A 27,736-nucleotide genomic window follows, 5' to 3' on the forward strand; every position below is an offset into this window, starting at 1 on the left:
TTATATTGTACACCTGAAACTAATATAATGTTGTATGTCAATTATACCTCAATTAAAAAAAAAAAGCTCAGGGGCAGTCCTGGTGGCATAGCAGTTAAGTTTGCGGGCTCTGTTTCAGAGGCCTGGGGTTTGCAGGTTTGGATCCTGGGCACAGACCTGTGCACCGCTTATCAAGCCATGCTGTGGCAGGCGTCCCACATATAAAATAGAGGAGGATGGGCACAGATGTTAGCTCAGGGCCAAGATTCCTCAGCAAAAAGAGGAGGATTGGTGGTGCATGTTGGCTCAGGGCTAATCCTCCTCACCAAAAAAAAAAAAAAAATTCCACCTCAAAAGAAAAACAACCCAGCATCATAGAAGGAAGAAGAGAACTCCAGAGAGCCTTTCGTCCAGCTACCTTGCTGGCTGTATTGTCAAGCCTATGAAAGCCTAAATGGAGAAAGGAATGGCTATTCTTTTTTTAAAGGTCTCTCTGGGGAGCTGGTCCCATGGCCGAGTGGTTAAGTTCGCATACTCCACTTCAGTGACCCAGGGTTTCGCTGGTTCAGATTCCGGGCATAGACACGGCACCGCTCATCATGCCACACTGAGGCGGAGTCCCACATAGCACAACCAGAGGCACTCACAACTAGAATATGCAACTGTGTACTGGGGGGCTTTGGGGAGAAGAAGGGAAAGGAAAAAAATAGAAGATTGGCAACAGTTGTTAGCTCAGGTGCCAATCTTAAAAAGAATAAAAAAGAAATGATCTTTTAAAAAAACCAAAAAGGTCTCTCTGGGCGGAGGCCTCACCATTTCTCTCATTATCCCTTTCCAGTCCTTTATCACTCTTTTCTGATTCAGAGGATGTTGGGTATGTCTTCTGGGGGCCAAAGAGTCCATTTGGATTTCCTACATTATTCCTAGGTGTCTCTCAGACAAAAGTGAGCTGGAGAGGTCTCTTGGCTGCCTGGCCCAGCTCAGGGGCTCTCTGCCTGCAAGAAGCAACCTTCAAGCAGAAAATCGAGCAGGAGACGGGCAAAGTGGTGGCACCCTGCGGAGCTAATGGCAAGACCTACATAGACTACATCTATAGTTGCCTTTGCATTGTCAAATGTTAAAAGGAAAAAAAAATCCAAGAAAATGCCAGAGGAGTAATCACAATATGCTTGAGCTAAATGGTTGAAAAGATTTAAAAAAGAATATTCCCCCCAATTTTAAGCTCCAGATCAATATGAAATTTTAAGCTTTCATAATTACGGTTCTTAATTTAATTTTTTATAGAGTATACAAATTGTATATAAAAATTGTGAAGTTTTAAAATTAAGAAAAAGTCTTTTGTCTTTATGAGTAACTATCAAATAGAGCCAATGGTGAGATTCAGTGACCTTTTTTTGCTGAAAGATGTTTTTTCCTCTTTGATTCAGTTTATAAATGCACCTAAGCAACTGCTTTGCAGTCATCATTTGAAACTCTGAAATTTTATAGTAAAAAATGTCCTTGAGGCGATAAAAAAAGGGAAAATAACAGCAGCCTTCCCTCGTTCCTTCCCGGCCCCATCACTGCTACAGACACACATGCTGGAACCACTTGCTTTAGAAATAACGCACAATTGAATGACGGTTCTATGCAAGTGGATTCGGTGCTCCTTCTCTAGAGATTGTTAAAGAGTTGTTGGCAATTTGCTCGGGGCTGCCGGATGATTCTGGTCTTGCATATATTCAAAAGTTGATCAAATATATGGTAACTCTCATAAGTGTGTCCCAGAATTATCATTTCACTTCTTGCAGGAGTGCCCATGCCAACAACAGCTGTTTCTTATCTCAGTGTGCCAGTTCAAGCCTGTCATCCTTCACAAAGCTAGCCTACGTAATAGACACACGCATCTTTTATGCCTGATGTGTCCATTTTTAGTGCCCACCCAAAGCAGATTTATTGGCAAATAGTTTTTATCTGACACTGCGCTGTCCTTTGGTATTTTCTTATACAGATGTTTCTATAAGCACTACGTGTAATTCCAATGCAGCTTTGTGATTCAGATTCTCGAGTTTAAAAATCATCCATTATCATACAGCACCAGCACCATGGGGTATTGTCTACTGAATTTAAATAGCAGACTACATATGAGTTTATTTATTCCAAAACCAACCTCTGAATTTCCCCTTGCGTTACAGGTGCAGTATGTTATTAAGAGCAAGAAAGGGTGGCGGTTCTACCTTCAAATGCTTTTCCTCCCTCCAGGTGACAGGATTCAATACTGTGCCCAAGGTGGTTTTGAAAATCACAAGCCCAGGCCACACTGTTTAGGGGAAGTTCTTATTTCAACCACATTTTAATGCACGATGAACAGAATGTGCCAAGCGATGTACTCCAGCATTAAGTTGTCTTTGAATCGACACAGGGGCCTAACCAGAAAATTGAAAAGAATGCTAATGTTATGTAAACTGTGCCAAAAGAGTACTCTGCAATTCAGACCCATGTATATTCATTCATCTTTCTACTTTTCTTTCTTTTTTTTAAAAGATTTTATTTTTTCCTTTTTCTCCCCAAAGCCCCCCAGTACATAGTTGTGTATTTTTAGTTGTGGGTCCTTCTAGTTGTGGCATTTGGGATGCCGCCTCAGCATGGCTTGATGAGTAGTGCCATGTCCACGCCCAGGATTTGAACTGGTGAAACCCTGGGCCCCCAAAGCGGAGCACGTGAACTTATCCACTCGGCCACGGGGCCGGCCCCTCTACTTTTCTTATATTTGGTAGATTTGGCATTTGACAACAGGAGAGTCAAAAAAAAAAGTGGGGGCAGGTTATAAAAGCAAAGAATACAGCATTAACTGGAGACAAAATAGAAACGTCACCTATAGGGTTAAGAAAAAGGCGTTAGGGAGGAGACGCCACTGACACTTGGCTCCTCAGAAGGATGCAATTCTAGTGATGGTTTTACGGGCACCTTCTATCGAGGCGATCTACTCTAAAGCAATGTTTCTTGATCTTTTTGCCACTATCTTCTCCACTCCCCACCCCCAGGCCCCAGGTATCTTTTTAGGCATTTTTTCCTAATCGCCCTACCCTCCATCAAATTTTAATACCACAGACATACCGTATGTCTGTTTATGTATTGTACGTATCTGCACTTTATATAAAAAGAGTAAGATTTTTCATCCCCTAGGAACCAATTTTTGTCCCCTTGGGGGGCAAGATCACACCCACTGAGAATGCTTGATTTAGAGCAAGTGTTGCGGGGAGAGGAGAAAGGAAAATCTCTTATGTGCCTAAAACTTGACCTCAACAGCTCCTTTGATACTTATAATGACCTGTGAGGTAGGCATTATCATTATTTTCATTTTGCAGATAATGGCATAGTTATGATCACATGGAATAGCATCTCTAAGGTCCTAAGTCAGTAACAGATCCTAATTTGGGGATATTACCTAAACTGAAGTCAGGTGATTCAGGAAAGGGAGAAAATGAACACGTTGCTTGTCTACCATGTACCCTGCACTGCATGTTCCTTAAGGTCATCCTCCCAAACACCCAGTGAGGTGACGCTATTCCATTATTACACAGGAAGAAAGTGAGGTTCAAAAACGTTCGGTAGATGAACCTAGGTCATGCAGCTGGTAAAGAGTGCATCCAGGATCACAACCAGGTCTGTTTCCTTTTTGTAATTTATTCTACATTATTATGTGTGGTACATAACAGGTAATCTATAAATATTTGCCAAACAACTGAGTAAATATGTACATCTTTTCTTTTTTGAGGAAGATTAACCCTGAGCTAACATCTGCTGCCAATCCTCCTCTTTTTGCTGAGGAAGACTGGCCCTGAGCTAACATCCGTGCCCATGTTCCTCTACTTTATATGTGGGATGCCTACCACAGCATGGCTTTTGCCAAGTGGTGCCATGCCCGCACCTGGGATCCGGGCCGGCGAACTCCGGGCCGCTGAAGTGGAATGTGGGCACTTAACCTCTGCGCCACCGGGCCGGCCCCAATATATACATCTTAAAAGGGATTGTAATGTCATCTAGTTCAAGTTCTCTACACTCTATCTGATATCTAAACTTACCCTCTACATGATTTCCACCAAATGATTTTCCAGGAGCTACTTGAAGAACTTCATTGTCACCGCATCCTGGAGGGCTCTTTTGAATTTCCCATAGCTTTAGTGATGATTAGAAACAGCTTCCTTTTATTTTGGTCAAAATCTGCCTCCCTATGATCTATAATCTCCACCATTGGTCCTGTCCTAAATGTCTAAATTAAATCATCTGATCAGTTCAGAGAAGGTAATTTCAAAAAAGCTAAGATGGGACCTATTGTCACCGGAAAGACAAAAACAGAGCCCTTATTCCTAAAGAAACAAAACAATACCTGACGTCACCTCACTCATTACGCCACACATTTTTACAGAGCACCTACTCTGCACCAGGCATTGTGCAAAGTGCTGGCGCTAATGCAGTAAATCAGACAGACACAGTGCCTGCTACTTTGCACTTAATTTTAGTCTCTGAGGATCTTTTCCAATGAGTGTATCTAATATCCCAGCAGTAAAATCAATCTACCGAACACACATTATGTACTCAGCCCTGTGCTAGGTATTTGCAGGCAGGGGTGAAGTAGGGTGGGGTATGCTGGAGAACGAGATCCTAACATGTCCCATGTCCTTAAGGACTTTATTATTTAAATGGGATCAGGTTTTAGAAGAACATATATTATAATGGGACTACACCCGTCAGGGTCCCGGCAGGAAACAGATGGCACATTCAATTTGGGTAAGCTGAGTAGAGATTAGTAAAAGGATTGGTCACAAAGGTCTATGAGGAGTGTAGAGAAATCACAAGGGGCAATATAAATAACAACATGGACCCATTACCCCCCTAGGTCTGAGAGGCCAGGAGAGAGTCATTACTGGAACCCAGAGAGAGAAGTCAGAATGCCTCCCACCCCCACTGCCCACAAATAAGCGAATAAGTGAGAACGAATACACACTGGGTGAAGAGAGTCATGTGACAGGATTTTGGTCAAGGGAAGCAGACAGCCGGGGAGTCAAGGGAATAAAGCTTCTGACCTCATTCTCCATCTTCCCATCCATCTCCTACCATGGCTCTCCAGTGGCTGAGCCCAGTGCAAAGCTAGAGGGCTGGAGATGCCATTTGTGCAGCCCACGCACGTCAACCTCCCAAGGCCCAGAGCAAGGTAGGGAAGTGTGGAGAATGCATGTGGAGGGGCAAGATGCAGGCATTTCCTCGTGCTGCTGCTATGACGATAGCCTCCTATCTCCCCTCAGGTTCTCCCTAGCTTCTCAGCCCCTCCAGTATAGCACTAATAGATTAATTTCAACGAAGTACTATTCAGAGCAAGCACATGGCTCTTCCTAATGCAAAATCCTCCCATAGTTCCCCTTCATATACACTAATTTTAAAATTCCTTCCCTTAGCGTCCAAGGCCCTTTATGTTCTGATTTCACCTCATCTCTTTCTCCCAGTCCTTCCTTAAATGAGTCCAGTGCTTCTCCTCATCTGTGCTTTCGGACCCCCGTGCTTAGCGACAGAGACAGTTAACTGTATAACATCCAGTCTCCTCTTCTTTACTAACAGAATTTCTAACCATTGGGCGCAGCCATGTTACTAAGGCCTATGAATGTCAGCTGAGGATATTTGGGTACGGTCTCTGGGAAAGTTCTTTAACAGTGGCTGACTCCATTGAGAGGCAGCTTTTGCCCTTTTCCCATCCTTCCTCCTGCCTGGAACATGGCTGTGATGATGTCTGGAGCTGTAGTACCATGGAGAATGGAAGCCATCTTGGTTGCAGTCCCCCAGAAGCAAACACAGACACAAGGATGTGAGTGCAGGTAGTTTGAGCGGTAATTCAAGGAAGCACTGGGTGAAGAGTCGGAAGTGAGACAGGAAAAGGAGGAAAGCTGATATAAGATGCATTACTGCATTGGACACCTGGGGCTCAGCGTGGCTGGGGTCTTCAGTGGAGAATAAACATCAGAGTTATCCCCCACGAGGGGTAAGGAAACTGGAGTATTTACTTACATTGCTTGAGGGCTACTCTTGAAGTATGGGGGCTGTCACTAACTCCATGGCACTTCTGGCCTGCCCCTTGTGGTGGGAAGCAGGCTCTGATGGCCAGAGAAGGCCTTAAAGGCAGAGTCGCAGGTGTGTGTCATTGGAAGCCTAAGTTTGGTGTGCCTGGGCATGGTGAACACCAGAGGGATATAGGCAGGGCCCAGATAACTTATGCTACAGGAGCTATGCACTGAGAATGGCTGAGAAGAAAGATATGGGGGATCTAGGTGCGTGATGGATGTGTAGTGACCATGTCAATTTATCTCTGGATTTCTGTGTGAGAAACTTAGAAACCTCTACTTTGTATAAGCCATTGTGATTTGGGTTTTCTGTTAAATGCAGCCAATTCTGCTTTTGATTGAACCACTCCCACCCACCCAAACCATCTCTGGCTGCTCACATCATTCCTGGCTCACATTTAAATGGCGTAACCATATCCCATTAATGGATGCACCAAGACTTATTGAAGAAATCCCCTCTTTGGGAACATTTAGCTTGTTTCCAGGTATTCACTGTTGTAAGTAAGGCTGCAATGAACATCTTTATAAATAAATCTTTGCATACAGTTTTGTTAATTTTCTTAAGCAAAATTCCTGGAAGTATATTTATTTGATTGAAGCCTATGGACATTTTAAAGGCATTTTATACAAATTACATTCTTACCAGCAGGAGTCATTCTTTATTGATCCAGGTGAAAAGAGAAAAATCCATTTTTCTCAGGTCAATGGCATTGAGTTGGTATAATTCTCGAGGCACGTTAGATATCCTGCCTGATACAGTGGATTATTTGAGAACATGCCCCTCACACCCCCTCCTCCCATGACAGATTGTTCAGAAAGGCACTCAGCACTTTGGCTTTCTATCTCCAAGCCCAACTCAGTTTCTTGAGAGGTATCTGGATCCAGGGGAAAGTGTCCGGAACCCAGATTCAAAAGAACTGGATTTGAGTCCTGACTCCACCATCACTGCATGATCGTAAGCAAGTCTTGTTTTCTCCCTGAGCCTTATTTTTCTTATATGCAAAATGGGAATAATGATATCTCCCTTACCAAAATGTTGTCAGGATAAAAGGAGAAAACGGATATGAAATTGCTTTGCAAAATGTAAATCACCATACAAATAATGCTTATAATCACATACCTACGGGATGTTGTCTGAATGTTGGTAATCCTAGAATCAATCTTTCTGCTTCAACTGGGCAGCGTTTGTCTTCAACCCTTGGATCCACTCCTAACTACCATTAACGTACCACAAATAGTATAAAGTGTGGCAGAGAGAAACGCCTTTGAACACTATCTAACTGCCTGGGCTTATGGAACTTCTTTCTATACCTCTGTCTGCTTAGACCAGTAGTATCTGCCCAACAGATCCATCATTCTTAGGTAGACCATTTGTCCACTATTCATCAGCATGAACGATGAACAGATTAGTTCATATTTGATACAATGGGAAATCAAAGGTCACAGATAATTTTATGATCAGAAGATTATGATGATGATAAGATAAGAAGATGTTTCTTGTGATCCTATACAATAGATTAGAGGTCGTAGAGTGGAGCTCGAGAGGTAGTTCGTAAGTGAATTTGGTGTCCAGTGAACGTGAGAAATCTCAGGTGACTCTATACTTCTAAGACTTAGTTACTAGACAACTGGGAGTTTCATGGGCAGACAAAAAAGCTGGGAGGTGAATTTCACATAAATTATATATTTAGGTTAAAATATTTGGAAGGTGGGTCTTTTCACTGAAATTCAAGTGAAAGAATGAGACTGTGAGTACTACATGATACCTGAACCTATGAAATGGCTGGATTCTTTAAGGAAAGGAGGCTATAAAAAGAGAACTGTACCCTGGGGAACACCCCGAGATGGTGGTGGCAACAGAAAAGCCACCAAAGAAAAACAACACAGAAACTAGAATGAAGTAGGGTGAAATACAAGAAGCACAACTCGATGATAAGGCATGAGCACCAATGGATTCCTACGGACTAAGGGTATAAAAGAGGAAGGTGTATTTGGTCACAAGATTACTGGTGATCTTAACAGGGCAAGTTCCTAAGAGTGATGAAGGCCAAACCAGATCACAGAAGTTGAAGGAAGGGGTAGATAGAGGGGAAGTAGCAGGATTAGGTCCTAACTAAGCATTTGAGAAGTTGTCTGTGAATGGAGGAGGATGGAAGTGGAGAGGGGGGACATCTGAGGACTGGTCATTCCTCTCTCCTGTTCTGTAAACAATTCATTTGTTTATGGAATTTGCTTAGGGTCTTCTTTATCATATTAAATTACATGAAAAACTTATTTCCCTTGTTTTTTTACTTCCTAAGGTCATAATCGATTATAATATAGTATTTAAGTTCTCAGGTAGTTATTCATGCTATATGTACATGTATGTATATATCATTTTTTCCCCATTGCAATTGCTTTCCATATGATTTCTATTTTCTTATGATGTGATGCATATAGTTCCCGTGGCAAGAGTAAGTTTTCTGTCATTTAACTGAAAGGCCAAGTTAAATTTAACACTTTTCAAAACATTAAATTAAAATAAGAATAGTCCTTTATACATCTATATCATATATCAAAAGTAAAGATCCAGTGAAAACTTTAAGATCACTTACTAAACTTTCAAAGATGGGAGGATTTTCCATAAAGATTTCAACAGCAGAGACAGATGGGCTACATTCCAGAGGGGAAGGTCACACGAGTGATGAATGAGACCTCTAATGTCTGCCATAGCTGTGAAAATCTTTACGGCTAACTAAAATTCCTCACGAATAACAACCTGTAAATATTACATGAGCTGTCAGACAGATAACACCGAGCTCCGAGACCATCGCACATGGCGAACAGGATACTACACCATGGGATTTGTCAGTAGATGGTGAAGTCATTTAGAGTATCAGGCGTACATTTGATCTCGGAAGTCAAGAGTTCATACTAAACTACTTGGCAAGGTGACTGAGTTGCAGAGATAAACACTATATCTAATATCCAGGGCTGCTGGCTGCATAGTCCCACAAAGTCTAATAACCACTATTTGGTGGCATTACTCATGAAAGGAAGGCTCCTTCAAACTGATTGATACAAAACTTCAAGAACCTCATCGTGGTTATTAGGACAGTAAGAAAGAAATCAAGCCTCACAAGGCCAGAGCTAGGAGGACAGGTGTCTGTATAAACAGAACCGTGACTGACATCTGCTCATGGAATTTCTAAAGAATTTCAAACAGAATTGGCTGACTGCATTACCATAACACTTTCCTCTGGGTAAAGGTGGCTACAGTCTTTAGGCCATCTGGGTGAAGTCAGGTTACTAACAAGTCAGTGCAATACTGCCAGGTGCCTTTAGTATCTCTCCAGATGTGCTTTTAAAAGACGGCAGGCAGTCAACACCATTTGCTGAATGCTCTTTGTGTGAACGGTATTGTATTAGGCACCAGGGAAATTTCAAGGAAAGTAAAATTTGGAACCTGAGCCAGTAGGGAGCAACTCAGAAATTAAAAACCAAATGACTATAGGTGGGAGGTGCATCCATTTAGGAAGCAAGGTAAGAGTAAGAAAGAACTAAGGCTATGAGAGCAATGAAAGCAATAAGAAGGTAGGAGAGATTAAATTTTGGCCCCAATTCTTTACTCCATTGTACAAGAATTAAACATCTATACCTTAGCCAAAGCCTCATGGTGGGCAGAGTGCGCTTCCCAGCCCCTTGACCTTGGGCTTGACCGTGTGACTTGCTTTGGCCAATGGGGCTTTAGCAGACATGATATGAATAGAGGCTTGTCCTCTTGTGCTCTGGCAATCTGGCATGAACACACGCCCCAGGTAGCCTCTGTTCCTTCATCCTGGGCCTCAAAAACCAACACGTTTAGAGACAATCTGAACTGAACTAGTTGCCTGAAGCCAAACCCAGTCAACCTGTAGCCTGAAGCAGAGCTTTTCAGTCAAACTTTATCTCAATCACCTGGACTACAGTTGACCTGTAGACCCACGAGTATGAGAGTAGAAGCTTTCTATTCTCATATAGGGGAGGGAAGGAGAGAGAGAGAGAACATCAAAGAGATTAAAGAACAGAAAAATACTCCCAAGCTAAAGTCTTCCCCATTTGTTACTAACCACTGCCTCTACTAGCATCCAAAGATTAATGGGGATTATCCCCTTTAGTCTATGCAGTTGAGACCTGCCGGTTGCCACTCACTAGTCCCTGGAACCCCTTCTCTGAAGCTGATAATCCATAATGGTTATAAGTATGAACTTGATTATGTTATTAAACTTCTCCAGCCTCAGTCATCTCTTCTGTGAAATGGAGACAATAGTAATCCTTATTCTACAGGGTTGTTGTGAAGATTAGACAAATTAATCCATGTAAAAGCCTTCCTCAGTGTTAAAAGCAAAAAGTGCTCAATATTTCTAAAATTCCTATTCCTCGCCTTATTATTATTATTAATGCAGTGAATTATCAGGATATTTATTCCAGAAAATAACTTACTGCCAGTGTGAGGAATCCCAGGGTAACCAGGCAAATGAGAGAGACTCTGGTTCCAGAGTTAAACTGACTGTTAACCACCAAAGCACAGGCCTCGGAAACAACTCCAGGAAATAATCCCTCTTCTAGCCGTTTTCTGACTCTTCAGAAGGTTTTACGCAGTTCTCAGAGTAGCAAAACTTGAAAGAAGACAAATCTTGCTTTTGACAGTCTGATGCTAGTGTCAACTACGACAGTCAACCAGGTTTTCTCATTTTATATTAGTGTGGCTTAGGAAATCAAAACAAATAGCTAAGTATTTTTAGAAAGAACTAAAAGAAGTCATTTTCGTTTTAATTTCTATTTTTAGTTCTGATTTTTAAGTTAAATTTCTCATTACCAAACTTACTATCTTCTTTTTTTCTATTTAAATTAGCGTGGATGGTTCATGCTGCAGGAATGATCTGACCTGTCCTGTTTAAGACATAAACCTTGCTGTCCTTTATTTGGCCCGAAAATAGCAAGATTTCTAGTGACCTTTTGTGTTGGGCTCCAGGGATAACGGAAGATTTGATTCAGAACTCTCCATCTTCCCGGATACTTCTAGTAGATGTATCTGCTTCAGACCTCCTGAGCCAAGTCTTTGGAATCAATCTCCTCCCGTTGATGGCCTGGGCCAAATTCCCCAACACCAACCCTCACTTTTTACCTTCTGAGAATGAATCTCTCTGTCCTTAACTCACACCATAAATGAGCTCATTCCATTCCATTCCTCTTCTAATTTTTTTCCCAGGCGTTTCCTGCTCAGATTTTCTCTTTCCAAGTCAAATTGTCCCCATGTTGACTAATCTTTCAATTATTCTCTCTCTTGTCTGCCTATTTCTAGCTCATTAAAACATTAGCACTCTCTAAAACCTATATTTATATTCATTATACATACATAAGAAATCCCTTTTCTGGACAAAAGGGCTATAAGGAGGCTACATGTAAAATTGGAAAGGGAGATATTCATCATATCAGAATGGCTAAGTGGAAGGGAGAACCTGATTCTCATTTTGTGACTCTTGCTAAGTGAAATCAAGGGCCAAGCAATGAGAAGCATTTTTTGCTAGATTCCTATCAGATGAAATACTCTCTATGTTGGATTTGCATTAGCCAAGGAGCAACGTGTATTAATACTAGTCTCTATAGAACATCTCATTTCCTTCACTGGAGAATTAATTCATCCTTCCACTCAACTCCTACAAGACCCACTATTTACCACAACTATAGAAGGTCATAATTTTTTTTATAGGTCTATCTCTTTTGTTTAGAATTGATGGCCCAAGGCCAGAATTCTGTCTTTCTCATCTTCCTATTCTGAGTGCTTAGTGTTTTTTAATAAATATATGAATGAATGAATGAATGAATGCTACAGGCATAGTAAGATCACGTCACTTCTTAGCTCAGAACTCTCCCAAGTCTTCCCTCCTTAATAAGAACAAGCTCCAAAGACTTTTAACCATAGCTGATAAGACCCTACCTAGTCTCTCTCTTGGTTGCTCACTGACCTCCTATCCTTCACCATCTTGTGAATCTCGGCTTCAGTCATACTAGCCCCCTTGTCATTCCTCAAACCCTCTAAGCACGCTCCCATCTCAGGGCCTTTACATTTAGTGTTTCCTCTACTTGGAACCCTGTGCCCCCCAATATCTGCCTGGCTTGCTCCCTCACTTCTCTATTCAAATGTCACCACCCTGACTGGCCCATTAAAAGAGTCCCCTTCCCCGATCACCTCCAGCCCTTTTAGCCTGCTTTATTCTTCTTTATCAAACTCATCACAACCCAGACTGCCTTCTCCTATTAAAATGTGAGCTCCATGATAGAGGAAATTTCTTTTATTTACTGCTGTTTCCACTGTACCTAGAACAGAGTTTGACCTATATCGGTCATTGAATAGACATTTGTTGAGTGACAGAATGAATCATCTTAGCTGGCTGAAAATAAAGTGAAGCTCATAACATTTTCAGAACATTAGACTAGGCACTAGACTAAGTTCTTTTCTATTGTATTAGAGAGGGAACAATCTTTAGAGTGCCCAGTTATTCATTCAATCAAGGCATATCCTGCATCTATGTGCAAGGTGTTAGAGGCATGAAATTAAAAAAAGAAGTCCAGGGCATATCCTTTACCCTTATGGTGCTCACACTCCAACCCATTTCCTTTTATGATCTATTTTATTGACTATCCTTCATTCTAACTCTTGCCTGTCATCGGTGTGTAGGCTGCTGAGCTTAAGGGGTAGGGCAAGAGGCTGACGTAATTTTATGCTGTCCTCAAAGTCCTTACCCATTAATGGAGATCATGAGGTCTGACACCTTAAATAGTGATCATCAGTACACACACTGGAAAAAAAATCATCAACCTTATTAGGAAGGCAAGAGTAAATAAAATTACCCAGTGACTAGAATGAGCCTATTACAATGCCTTTTTCTCAGATGCTTCTAAATATCTGTCAGTTATAACGTCCCATCACAGATTGGGTTCCCCGGGAAGCAGACGCTAAGACAAAGCTTAGAGAGCAGGATATTTAGTAAGGTGTGTTCTTGGGTCAACACCTCATGGAAGGGAGAAGAAGGAAGCAGGAATGGCAATAGGGAGAAGACAAGCTGGGATGCAGGCCCAGTGACAGTCTCAGTCAACCCCTTGGGAGCTCTTGAGCTGGACTGTTAAGAGGTCCCCTGAGTTGGAACAAAATGGCCAGGTCTTTCAACTCCTGCATTAATCAAGAGCTGCCTGTGGAAGGGGTGTGATCTTGGGCAAGGCAGCTGACGCAATTCCTGAAGGGACAGACAGCTGAAGGTTGTCTGCTGACGAACTCCTCTTCATTGAAGGGTACCTGAGAGTGTAGAAAAGTGTCTCAAATGATTCCTCAGACACAGGTCATTCTACTCAGTGTCCCAATGTGACCGCACTGCTACCGCCACAAGTTGTGCAGGGGTTGGTATACAGGAATGGTTCTCAACCAGGGGAAATTTTGCCCTCCGGAACACATTTGACGCTGTCCGGAGACATTTTTGGTTGTCACAACTGAGGGACGGGGGTGCTATTGGCATGTGGTGGGTAGAGGCCAGGGATGTTGCTAAACACCCTACAACGCACTAGACAGTCCCCCGAACAAAGAATTGTCTGGCCCCAAATTTCAATAGTGCCCAGGTCAAGAAAGCCTGATTTACAGTCTGGCCTGTGGCCTATGAGGCGGCCTTCATCTTAAATAGATAGTAAATAAATGAACCGATCAGATGCTCTTTTTTGGAGAGTTTGATTGTAATACATACAGAGAAATTTAGATGGTAGAGAGGTGGGGAAGTCAAAAAAAGTCAGAGAGCTAAAGAAGAAAACAGAAGTCCCAAGGCAGTAGAAACTATGAGGAAAGAGAAGGTGGAGAGAAGAGAGAAGCTGTGATACTGTGAAGGTTTGAAGTCATAAGCAGCAAAGGCATATACAGAGAGAAGCAGACATATGCTTCACAGTGACTGTTGTTCCACGTCCTTCCTTATGTTTCCACGTATCCTTAAAATACCCCTCATCACCTAAGCGCATCCCCGCTCCCGACAGCCTCAAGGAGACACAGCACATTACAGGACACCTCTGCAGGAGACTGAAATCAAGATGATTGCTACTGCTGCTATCTGAAAGTATATTTAAAAATCCAAGAGAATGGTTTTTAAACCAGGGACAGTTTATGTAAGTTTACAAAAGAACAAAATTCCTTTTGTCCTCACCTCAGATTTCTCACTAAAAAGTATCTTGTAATTCCAAACTGGTTGTGTTCTGAAAATGGAAAACATCCAAATGGAAAAATGAAAGTAATGATTTTTGCCCACAGGGATGTGATTCCACCATTTCTGTTGTGCAAAGCTTTGTATTTTGGGACAGATGACAAAATGCTACCCTAGGCCAAAAAGCACAAATGCCTTCATTTTCTGGGGAGTGTAAAAATATACCTTTCAGAGCCAGCATTCCACCAAAATAGTGCCCATGTGTCACAAAACTGATTCAGAACTGCGGTGCCGGTCTCCCTGCCCTTGGTCCTTATGAGGCCCAGAGGAATCCGTCACAATGTGGAAGAAGAAACAAGAAAGAAGCAGGCATGTTTTCATGTGTCTGTTGAGCAACATCACTAATTATTAGAGAAATGCAAATCAAAACTTCATTGAGATATCACCTGACACTGGTCAGAGTGACTGTAATTACCAAGACAAAGAACAACAAATGTTGGAGAAGACGTGGAGAAAAGGGAACGCTCGTACACTGCTGGTGGGAATGCAAACTGGTGCGGCCACTATAGAGATCAGTACGGAGATTTCTCAAAAAATTAAAAACAGAAATACCATACGATCCAGCTATCCCACTACTGGGTATCTATCCAAAGGACTTGAAATCAATGATCCAAAGAGATTTGTGCACCCCTATGTTCACTGCAGCACAATTCACAATAGCCACGATGTGGAAACAACCCAAGTGCGCTTCTACAGATGAATGGATAAAGAAGATGTGGTATATATTTACAATGGAATATTACTCAGACACCAAAAAGGACAAAATTGTCCCATTTGCAACAACAAGGATGGACCTGGAGGGTGTGATGTTAAGCAAAATAAGCCAGAGACAGAAAGACAAACACCGTATGATTTCACTCATACGTGGAAGATAACAAATACACGGATAAGGAGAACAGATTAGTGGTTACCAGAGGGGAAGAGAGTTGGGGGGTGGGCGAAAGGGACAAAGGGGCACATAAGTAGGGTGATGGATAAAAATTAGACTGTTGGGGGTGAGCACGATGAAGTGTATTCAGGAATTAATAAACAATAATGTACACCCGAAATTACATAATTTTAACAATTATAATCCCAATAAAATTAATTTAAAAAAAGAAAAGAAAAGAAAGAAGCAGGCATCTGCCTCATCTCTGCCATGCCACCAGACTAATTTCCATGCAGGTATGTGATGAAGGAGTGGTGCTTAGTGATCAAGCTAAATGTCACCATTTAGCTCTAAAGCCAGAGCACGCATGGCGTATCACAGTAGCTTCATAAAGTCCGGAAGAGGTTAACGCTATTGGCGTCCCACTCAGATCCCCTTTCCCCAGCTGGCACACCCATCCCCGGCTGCGGTGAGCAATGGCTGCTATGGGCCCATTGCCCCCATTTCCAGAGAACCTCCCTCAGTGAAACAGGAACTGCCTTGCTGTCCCCCACTCCCCAGAAATCCACAGCCAATGACTGACTGACGTGGGGGAGCAAAAGCCCAGCTCCCTTGCCTCAACAAGGGGCCAAAGTGGTGTGATTTGTGCTCCAGAGCTCCCTGTGGGATCAGGCTGAATTGAGTCTCACTTCCTTGCTTCGCTTGACTCCCTGACCAGGCCTTCCGGCCTTATCCCGCTTCCCTCATGCCCCTTCGCCTGAGAGCTGCTCTCTTGATAACTTCCTTGTACAAGAATCCCCCATCTAGGCTCTATTTCCACAGACCTTTACCTCAGGCCAGGGCGACCAACCATCCTGGTATGCCTAGGACTGAGACTTCCTGCGACATGGGAATTTTAGTGCTAAAAACCCCAAGAACATCCAGGACAAACCAGGCCCAGGGGTCAGCCTACCTAAGGCAGATAGACACTTGGATGCTGAACTCCAGGGACTCAAGTCATCTCAATAATACAGAAAAATCCAGGGGTGCTCTGGCAAACCAGCTACCCAAAAAAGAAAACAAAAAAAGCCTGATTTTCAGTCTTTGCCAATTTTTGTGGGGTAAATATTCCCACTGTGGCTGGTTTCAAGCTACCAAAGGTGGCTTTCCTGGACAGTGTATTTAATAGTTGGCCCTCTTGAGCCAGTGTAAGCCAGCTCCAGGATACAAATTCCCACAGCAGAAACTGAGAACTTTCCTAAGCTTTCTCGTGTGTTCCAATAAACGGATATGTAGCGCCAGTGATGCAAAATTTTGTTACTAAGGATACTCTAAAGCAAATCAAACTAAGGTCTTATTGGAGAATATAAATATCAAGCTCAAAGAGAAAGGGCCATAGAAATAGGTTTTGAGAAAAGACTGTAATTATTATCAATGTGACTGCTTTTGGTGGGCATCTGCAAGGCTATCTTTGAACTTACGGAGGTGTTAACAGCATGACGTTATCAGCATCACTGATAGGTTAGATGGCATTTGTCCCAAATTCATTAACACTCGGGACAGCATGTGACTGCTGAAGAAATTGGCCCAAATTCTTTTGCTCTGAGATTTTTACCTGATAGAGGGCCTGAGGCTGAAAATCATGTCACATTGTACCTCCAAGCTTCTTCCTGACTTTTATCATGATGGCTTCTTTAAGCCAATCTGAAGCTTTAAATTATTGGCCCACTCATATTTCAAATTCATCCACCCCCTGAGGACAATGGTAGCAAAGATTGGAGCACTCAAGTGAAATGTCAGCAATTATTAAATGTGCTTAAAGTTTTTTTTCCCCTGCCTTTTTTTATTAAGTGTATGAGTGGGGTGGCGGTGGTGGGGGTGAAGTTTTTGCAACTCTCAAAATGAAAACAAACTTTTTAGCCCTATATAGGAAGGGGAAACTGTAAACGCTTGGTTGCTTTAACAAGAGAGAAAGTGCTAACCAGGGATTTGATTAAGGCAGTTAAGATTATAAAGCCTGCAAGAAATAACAGATCATTTTTTTTTACAGTGTCTCATAATCTGAGAACAAGAAGATCATGCAATGAAATTCACAGCTTTTAAATTGAGAATAAACAGTAAAAAGGAAATTCATCTTATAGGGGTTCATAGCCATCAATAGAGTTTAATACTGCAAGAGGTCAACGGGTTAAAAGCCAGCGATAAAAAATTTTACCTTTATTGTTTTTTTCCATTACAAACGTAATACATGCTTATTGTAAAAAATCTGCAAAAGTCAAAAGAAACAAAAATACAGTAGCTGTTTGTGTTTTAATGTATTTTTTAAATTTTATTTCTTTGTGTGTTCCTTTCTGTTGTTTCGATTTTATTTTCTTATATAGTTGTGATCGTGCTGTAATTTTGAAGTCAGCTTTTTCCCTTAATATATTATACGGCACAGTAGACTTTTGTAAAAAGGACCATGTAAAGTTATGAATGCTATTAGTCCTTGCTGAGAGGCAACATAAAAGGTTACATTATTTATTGAGTGTCTACTATGTGATAGTCACTATGCTAAATTTCATGCCCCTGTGTATTATCAATGTCAGGAGGAAATTCACCTCTTCTTTTTGGGGGGTATAAGACATACTTCATTCTGATAAATGACTTCCTTGAACATCTATCAAGGCCAGATACCTTGTTAGGTACTGGAGACTATAACTGTCAATGAGACTAACACCATCCTGTCCTTATAGAGATTAGGGTCTAATCATTGATTACTCATCTGTGCATCAGTTACACAAATAACTACTGAGCTCTCATAATATGCAAAGCACTGCACTTTCAGATTAGACCCATGAAAAACATCTTTGGAAAGTAGAGGAACTACTAACGCTGAGAATTAAATGCAAGAGAATGAATGATACTTCCATGTCTAGTCTGACTCTAACAGGCAGATGCTAACTCATGCTATCAAGTTGATAGTAGTAAGGATTGTAATACTCATGCTAATAGCAAACACTTGTATAGCACTTACTATGTGCTAAGTGCTGTTCTAAGGGCTTTACAAATATTAACTATTTGATCTTCACTATAACCCCATGAGATAATATTACCATATTTCATTGAATTCAAAACCCCATCGGACATAAGGTGCTGTCTGATTTCAGAGCTCTTAAAACATGGAAGGAAAAGTATGTCTTAAATTTGATGAAGTATATTACTGTTATCCCCACTTTACAGATAACAGATCAAGAGATTAAGTAGCTGAGCCAGTATTTGAACCTAGTCAGTCTAGTTGCAGAGCCTGTACTCTTAACCAATACCCCAAACCATGGGTGAGACGACACTTGGTCCAGAGGTGTCGAGAGAAAAATTCAGACTCTGTAAGCCAACTTAGTAGGGCCCAGACCAAGAGGAATAGAAAAGAGAAAAATCGGTGGTAATATTAGCTGACTAGACAGTCACTGGCCTGGGTGCTTGTTCTTAATGAGTAAGGCAGTGTGAGGTATGGCTTGGAAGTCCAGAAACTGAGTTCCAATTCCAGATCTATTATAAACATCTGTGTGACCTTGGTTATGTCATTTGATCTTTCTGCACCTATTTTGTCATCTGTAAAATAAGAGTAGAGCTGGAGTATTTCAGTGTCTCTCAAGGCTTTTTGACTGCAACCCACAGAAGGAAAACATTTTACATTGTGACATAGTACACACACACACACACTCCTAACTGAAACCAAAGTGTAAAAACAATACTTAACCTTGCTTGTGCAACGTATTCTGATATTTTCTAATCTGTTCCACTCCGTTCTATTAAAAAACTGGTGGCAAGTCATTAAACTGATTTCAGGATTCACTAACGAGAAGTTTGAAAACAACTCATACAGATATTCTCGAAGTTTCTTTCCAGTTAGAAAATTCCACAGCATAAGGGGACTCCTGGTGTGGGGGTGGGGGCCGAGAACCTCAAGAAAGAGAGAGTTGACCCTTTTACCTTACAAATACTCATTTTCTTTTTGATTAGATCGTGTTTTTACTACCTTCGGCAGAAAGTTCTTGTCATTAAAACCATCTGGCAAATACTACTTTAGGGCAAAGATTCCCATTCTATGTTCCACAGCATATTTAGCGAGAACTTAATTGATGTACCTGAAAAAGGCTTCCACAGTCACGTAAGCATGGAGAAGAGCTCCTGATTGTACCCTCCTCTTAGAGTTTCAATGCATTTTAAAGGCTCCGAGAATTCCAACAGGCAAGAAACTTGCTTATCTTTATAACCTAGTGTTTTTCCAGTCTTACTGACCCCTGAACTATTTTTCAAGAAAGAGTTATTAACATCATACAGAACATTAATGGTCCAAGGAACTCGGCTGGGAAAACGCTCCTTCAGGGAATTCTAGAACTTGTAAAATATTAAGACAACTATAAGTTCTTTTTACTGTCATAGAAAGCTTTCTACCTCTACCCAAATACACAGTTATCCTTCTTGGTGAGAAAAGTAAAATTTAGGACAGAAGCCCAGAGAATTGAGAAACCCATGAGAAAAAAAGATCTTAAATTCTTTTTCTTTAAAAGGTCTTAAATTCTTGAAAATAACACAAGATCGACAGTGTTCAGACTACTAGCCCATGAATCCTACAGTACTTTCTTGATCATGACAGATGAAGAAACTGACATTCTACCTACCAACTTTTTATATAATGCATAATATGTATAAATACTAACAGTGTGATTTTAAATAATTATATACATGTAATTTTGAAAAATCACACTACTAGAATTTCTCCTTTTTCTTGGTTTAAGTTGCAGAAGTCAATTAGAAGCAGTAGAATATTAAAGCTAGAATTAAAGGCAAGCTAGTGTCTATCCATGGATGAGGGTCATATTTTACAATATTTTTCTCTTCTCATTTTCTCTCAGATCTGAGATAAAAGAAACAACTTCTTTAACGAGTAGAGATTGGGCCACCAAGAAGAAACAGTGAATACTTTTCTTTACTAAAAGGCTGCCTCTCTCTACTGATAAAAAACAAAGACAGCTGGTAATGTAATTTTCAAAAGGGTGTGGCGGGGGGAGAAGGGGGGGAGGAGGGGGAGAGGGAGAGAAAATAAGACGAAGAGAGAGACAGAGACAGTGGGCATGTTTTGGGGGGCGTCAGTAGCTCATCCTTATTTTGCTTTTCTTTGTAATTTCTCTTTTTTTTTAAAGATTTTAAAATTTTTTTTTCCTTTTTCTCCCCAAAGCCCCCCCAGTACATAGTTGTATATTCGTCGTTGTGGGTCCTTCTAGTTGTGGTATGTGGGACGCTGCCTCAGCGTGGTTTGATGAGTAGTGCCATGTCCGTGCCCAGGATTCGAACCAACGAAACACTGGGCCGCCTGCAGCAGAGCGCACGAACTTAACCACTCTGCCTCGGGGCCAGCACTCTTTGTAATTTCTAAGGCTCAGAAATCAACCTATTGTTGTTCCTGGAAACCGGGAAGCAGATCACTGACATCTATCAATTCAAACTCATTTAATATGACCTTAGTGCTATTTTTTCCAAACATTTTTATCTGTTTGAGGGGAGAAGCTGCTTTTCCTTTACAGAACATAAGTGACTTCAGAGATGCCCTGCCTCAAATACGGTTTTGATGGCAACCCCAGTTTCTGGTGTAACTTTCTAGAGGTCAGTTTGCCATGCATATCAAAAGCCTTACAAACGTAAACATCCTTTAACACAGCATTTTCATTTTTAGGCATTTATCTTGTAGAAAGAATCTGAAATGTTTATAAAGGTGTACAGAGGATATTAGTGATAATGTTGGACATAATAGCAAAAAATTTGAGATAACTTTAATATTGAGTGATTCAGAATTGTCTTGGTGAATTGACTTGGTACGGCCACAGAAGGGAATACTACCTAGCCATTTAAAAAAAATTACTCTGGGGCTGGCCCCGTGGCCAAGTGATTAAGTTCACGCGCTCCACTGCAGGTGGCCCAGTGTTTCGTCGGTTCGAGTCCTGGGCGCAGACAGGGCACCGCTCATCGAGCCACGCTGAGGCGGCGTCCCACATGCCACGACTAGAAGGACCCACAACGAAGAATATACTATGTATATTATGTACCGGGGGGCTTTGGGGAGAAAAATAAAATCTTTAAAAAAAAATTACTCTGTAGAAGAATAGTTAAACACATGAAAACATCTTTATTACAGTTCTAAGGGAAAAAAGCAGATCATAAAACCGTAAACATGTTTTTATCCCTGTTTGGTTTAAAAGAATAAAAGAATCTGAATTCACACACACACACACACACACACAGCCCCACCCCTGAGAGAAGGACAGAAGGTGTATAAACCACATTTTCATAGTCATTATCTCTGCGTAGTGGGATAATAGATAACTTTTCTTTTCCTATTTGTACTCTCTGCCTTCCAAAATTTCCTTGAGGGGTATACATTACCTCTGTAATTTAGAAAAGGACAACACAGAGAAACAATCGTTATTTAGTATTTAGTCTCACTGTCCGATTTCTCAAATATCCCTTAAACCAAATTGCTTTTCTTTTTGATATCCACAAACAAAGCTCCTAAGCGTATATTGATATTCCAAATGAGTATCTAAGAAATTGGCGACTTCTGGGGCTGGCTCCGTCTAGTCAGGTAAATCAGTGTCTTTCTGAGTATCTGTGTCTACGGGCCTGACCTTTCTGGAAGTGGGCACCGGTGCGATACGGTTTGAAAGGTGTGAGGACAATCCACCCGGCCCCTCAAAGTTCTTCCCGCACCGCTCAGAGATGATGGCTGATGTTCTACCGCCAGAGAGCCATTCCTCAGGCTTACGGCTTTTCACCCTCTTAAAATGCAAATAACCCAGGAGAAGTACACATTAAACTTTACCTGTCGTCCGGGTTAAATGAGTATAACACATCATTTTCTGAGAACGGGTTTTAATGAGGAAGACATGCGAATTCGGGCGGGGCACGCAGACAGAATAAAGGATGGATGAATATATATGGCGCCTGAGGAGTAATTAATATTCATAATAGTAATATTTTTATTTACGGTTTATCAGTCACTTACAAGTATGTTATCACATTTAATCTCAATCAAATCGAATAGAATGGCTGCCACTAAGGCCACTTAAGCAGACCAGAGATTTGGAAAAATACAGACGACAAAATCTACAGCCTTTATAATTGTTCTAGAACCATTCCTAAAAGCCCCAATCCCACTCAACCACATCCACTGCTTTCACTTGCCCCTCTTATCTTGGCACCTCCTAAGCGTGAGTGATACTGTCCAAACAACAACCATATGTAGATAGTAAAGTTGGACCCAATCAAGAAAATAAGACAAGTTCTTACTTAATACATTATCAACATAGAACTCAAAGACAGGACCACCACCTTCTGAGAATTTTTGTTCTAAAAGACAACGGTCAAATGGAGACACACATGAAAGCATCTAATCAAATTCTTTAAAATGTTTGTGAGCACGGATCATTTTATTAACCTATGGAAAATGGAAAACAAAGAAAAAGACTAGGAAGTGGCACTAATAGAAGGGAGAAGAATGAAGGGAGGTCGTATAGAATTACTTCTTCTTCATAAAATATACAAATGAAGTAAAAGACAGTCCAGTGTGGTGGTTAAAAACCCAAACTCTGGAACCTACTTCTTGGGTTTGTATACTGGCTCTGTCATCCACTCATTGTGTGACTGTGTGCCTCAATTTCCTCATCTTTAAAATGGGTATAATAACGGTATCTACCTTATAGGTTGCTATAAGGATTAAATTAGTTCATGTTCGTAACATCGCCAGACACAAAGTAATTGTCTTAAAATGATGGTTAAACTTTCAATACATACTCATGTCTGACCAGAAGGAAATACACCAAAATGTTAACTCCATGTGATAGACGTGTGGCTTTTTAAATGGCAAAAAACCTCAACCTATATACTTTTGTAATCAATGAAAGAGTGGTATAAATTAACAATATTAATCAGAGGAAAACAGGAGCTTGACAATTTAAGATGCATTGTTATATTAACAGGATGTTCCAACATTGAACTTTCAGTTAACTGAGGCTGTTCCTCCTAGCATTAATGATTAAAATATATTTAATTAAAAATATATGATATTTATTAATATTTATATAAGTAAGATAATTATAAAATATAATTAATAAAATTGTAAAATGGCATAAAAACAATGAATAGAGGTCAAGGATAAAAGAGGGAAAGAATACCTAAGAAAGGAAATACAGGGGCTGGCGCCGTGGCCGAGTGGTTAAGTTCTGGTGCTCTGCTGCAGGCGGCCCAGTGTTTCGTCAGTTCGAATCCTGGGTGGGGACATGGCACTGCTCATCGAGCCACGCTGAGGCAGCGTCCCACATGCCACAACTAGAAGGACCCACAACTAAGAATATACAACTATGTACCGGGGGGCTTTGGGGAGAAAAAGGAAAAAATAAAATCTTTAAAAAAATAATAATAATCAAAATTAAAAAAAAAAAAGAAAGGAAATACAACGGGATGAGGCTCCAACTTGAAGGCAGGGTGTATTTAACGAATTATACAGAGATAAGGAATTATAGAGTCACAGTAATACACACTGAATTATCATATCATAATTATATGATATCATAATTATCAGCTTTATGAGATGACCTGCTATAAGCAGAACTAAAGACTCAAAAATATTACTAAAGCCAGCCCTCGAGAATGCCTTGCAGGAAACAATTATGCATTAGCCGAAGACTGGACAAAATGGTCTACTTGGTCCTCCCCTTCCTAACCTGCCGAATTCACCCACCAAGTCATACTTCAGGATGATTTATGCCTCCAGTGCATTGGCAGAGATGATTGTAGCCCAACTCTTAATTCTTAGCTACCAGGATGCAATGAAGAGGTTCAGCCACGCAAGCTGACAATGACTTACTGGAAAGGAAGTGCTGGGACGCTGGGCCAAAGTCCCTGTGGGCTTCATGCAGCTGCCTGATGCGGTCCTCAACGGCCACCTGGGAGGAAGAGGAGAGAAGTGATGTTCTCTCATCATATATAATGAGGAGCAATTAAAACAATGTATCCTTTTCGGTAAGATCTTCTGGGCATCTAAGGCTGGAACACGAACGAACGCAACAATTTATAACCCTGGTTTTAATATCCGCTTACCGTATATGGCCTCTGAGACTCATTGTTATCAAAGCAAGGCCAAACAAAAAAGATTTGCTCTCTTGACAATGTTACAATGAGAGTTTTTTTACTCTACTCATTGGTAGCCACAAACCAACTACGCTCCAATTAGTGCCATCAAAAACGCAAACTCGAAGCCTTTCATGAAAAGGTCAGGGAGGCTGCCATTTGCTATTATACTCGATGACTAAAGGATCTCCGAATTGGCAAATGTTCTATCTTAGCTAGTCTATTGTTTCTGACTAATGTTTTTTGGAATAATATTCGTTGATAATTAATGGATCACTGAGTGATAATATTGATAATGAATAAGTAATCAACAGTTGATTAATACTGAAGTACCGAAGAAGTGGAGCCAGGCTTAAATTTCGGGTAATTACAGGGTAGTCAGTGAGTGGAAAGAACTTTGCAGATTTCAGTTTTTAGTAGACTTAGAAGTATATCTATAGGTGGCATGGAGTAAAAATTACCATTCTTTTTTTCCTATTGGGTTTTTCTATAATATATTGACACAGGATCCTGATAGCTTAGTGAATTCCATTCCGGGTGGGGAAAAAAGAGCAGAATTTTATGGGTAAAATGGTAAACTCTGTCATCTAGCATTTTGCCAACCAGATATTAGTGGTATCATAGCTCCATAACTCTGGATCTTAATTCGGTTCTGAATAGCTCATGCTAAACCATGGGTTGGTTGGCGCTTGCCCAGAGCCATCGGAGCTCAAGAAGGTTCACATCTGTGGTGTGGATCATTCCCGAGAGGTAAAACAGATCTTAAACTCATCTGAAAAGTTGGCTGCGACCAACTCTGACGTTCCCATATTAATCTAGCACAGATTCAGAACAATCTTCTTTTTACACCTTTTCCCTAGCCTTGCCCATCTTTGTTTGGACCAAATATTTGGAAAACCAAGTAGACTTCCAAAAACGGCAGCATTTGCTTCATTGTTATGCACACAAAATCATGAGGAACATTCCAAACTGACCTTCCCAACCTTATGATCCTGCACTCGCAGCCAAACTCTACCTGCCTGTCCTGTGATATTCCATCCAATATAACACTTGAGTGACTTGTTCACGCTGCTCTTCTCTCTGGAACGCTCTCATTTCCCTTCTTTCCCAGGTCAAGGCTGTTTATATGTTTATATGCTTATTTTCTGATCCCCTGGGTTAGAAGCGATTGCTTCCTCAGCATTCTCACAGCACATGGTTGATACTTGGGGCACTTCTATCATATCATCTGTTTTAGTTATACAGACGTGAGTATCTCCTGCAAGGGACTGTAAACTCTTTGATGGCAGGGACCATTCCTTGCTTCTCTCTCCTCTCCCACCTTCTCTGGCAGGATGCACTGAGCCCTACACATAGTAAGTGGTAGCAAATACTTGTTTAATGACTAGTTGACCAAACCAAGGAATAAATATGTGTGTGTGTGAGTGAGTGAGAATGAGAGAGAGAGAGAGAGATGATGGATATAGGAGAACAAACAAGAATGCCCACTGACACTGACTGTGCATCGCTGGATAAATTATTCTAATCTTAACTTTCCTTGTCACTAAAATGGGACAACGATATGTCCTACCTTGTAGAGTTCTTGTGTGGAATTAAGATAATACACGTGAAGTGTTTAGCATAGTTTCTGTCACACAATAATTGCTCAATAAATGTTAGCAGCTACTGTTATAGTTGCTATTACAGTTAATAAATGGAGAGGAATAGGTTATAATGTGCAAGGCACCACATAAAATACAAAAATGGCTAATATTTATTAAGCACTCTGTGCATGACAATATGAACTAACCTACTGAATCTTCACAATAACTCTGTGGTAAGAAGTAATATTATCTCCCCAATTCATTGATGTAGAAACTGAAGGATGAGAGCTTAAAAAAAAAAAACCAACTCAAAACTTGCCTAAACTTAAGTAGTAAACTGGCAGAGCCAGGATTTAAACTCATTGAGTCTGGATCTTACTCTTAACTGCTATCCAAGAGATTAAGGTTGAAAAACAAAGTATTCTATAAATATTTAATAAGCAGTTGGCCTTTTAATTTCTTTATTTGTGAATCAATTAATTTATTGAAAGCAGACCAAACCTAGTGTACATATCTATGTGACTTCAGTCATCAGTATATTTTATGATCCAATACAAGGTTAATTCCTGGTCTTGAAGAATGTGATGCCATAAGATTACAGACAAAGGTTGTAGAAGACACATGCAAATGAATGTCTGGAATACATAACTATTTCCAAATGCAGAATGGGTCATTTTGTGAACAAATTAATCAAGGGATGAATGTGAAGGTTTGGGGGTGGGGAGGAGGGGACAAGGAGACCATATGGGAGAGGGGACCAACCAGAAGTCTTTTCAGGTACTGAGAAAGAAATGCAAACATAAGACACAAACAGTGAAGGAGCATGACTGTGCCACAGGCCATGTCCTCTGGCAATGTCAGTAGCTTCATAGGGACCACGTGGATGCAACATCTGAGTCCATTATAGGTCCCTGATATCTGAAGGTTGCTTCCTTCTTATACAAGGAGGACTCCAGTGGTAGTTTCCAGCGTACATCAATATTGGCAAGAATTTAAAATGAGATAAAAGTTCAATTCCCATCATTATAACTCAGATTTAAGAAAATGCCTGAGAGTGAGACAGAAATTAAAAACACATCATGCAATGAAATGAAAAATTCAGGAAATAGTCTTAAAATAACTACAGAATTAAGCATAAAATATTTCTTTTCACAAATTATCTTTGGAGAAGAGTATTGCATGGATTGAATGCACAATTGAATAAACAAAGAAATAGTTTTAAGAAAGAGAAAAACTTGAAGGCACACAGGATCTTCACAAACTGTAGCCACTTAAGAACAAGGCAGTTCATTCTGCGAGCAATTAGGCAAGGAAAGGAAATTTGATCAACTTGAAACAATAGCCTCTGTGTATTAGACCTTCCTAAATGGCTGTGTTTTTAACCAATATAAAGTACTATACACAAACTAGGAAGCAAAAGCCAGAAATGGTACCAGTACCTTGCCTTCTGGCACAATTAGTTCTTTCCTTGGTTAATCATTTGTTCACTTTATATGTTAATACTGAAAATGACATGCAAGAAATAAATGCTCTAGTCTCTGATCTTCGGAGGTGGGAGGTGAGGAGTAGAGACAAGTTGAGGAAAGGCCTGAGGCAGCACAACATTGGTGTTGAAGATGGCAGCGAGATAGTCAGCCAGGGATGTTGGAAGCAGATGGTGCAAAACAAGGCATTCCAGACTCTGAGGCTCAAGATTTACGAGAAGGCCAAGGGATCCACTAAAGACTTGTGCGAGATGACTCAAGCTTTGAGAGGAAAGCTGAAGTTTAGGGAGATGAGTCTGTCAATGTGGCGTTAAACAGATTCAAAAGG

The 27,736-nt window shown here is 40.8% G+C and overlaps 1 protein-coding gene across 12 annotated transcripts in view; it reads right to left on the minus strand.

Moving 5' to 3' along the window:
- Positions 1-27,736, minus strand: part of DMD (dystrophin) — a 2,262,230-nt gene that overhangs the window by 191,246 nt on the left and 2,043,248 nt on the right. For all 12 annotated transcript variants that reach the window (XM_023633802.2, XM_070257261.1, XM_070257256.1 and 9 more), the window contains one exon: positions 24,079-24,157. In XM_023633802.2, coding sequence (XP_023489570.2) covers positions 24,079-24,157 — 79 coding nt within the window. The remainder of the gene's footprint in view (positions 1-24,078; positions 24,158-27,736) is intronic.

Source organism: Equus caballus, chromosome X, assembly GCF_041296265.1.
Source record: "Equus caballus isolate H_3958 breed thoroughbred chromosome X, TB-T2T, whole genome shotgun sequence".
Lineage (NCBI taxonomy): Eukaryota > Metazoa > Chordata > Mammalia > Perissodactyla > Equidae > Equus > Equus caballus.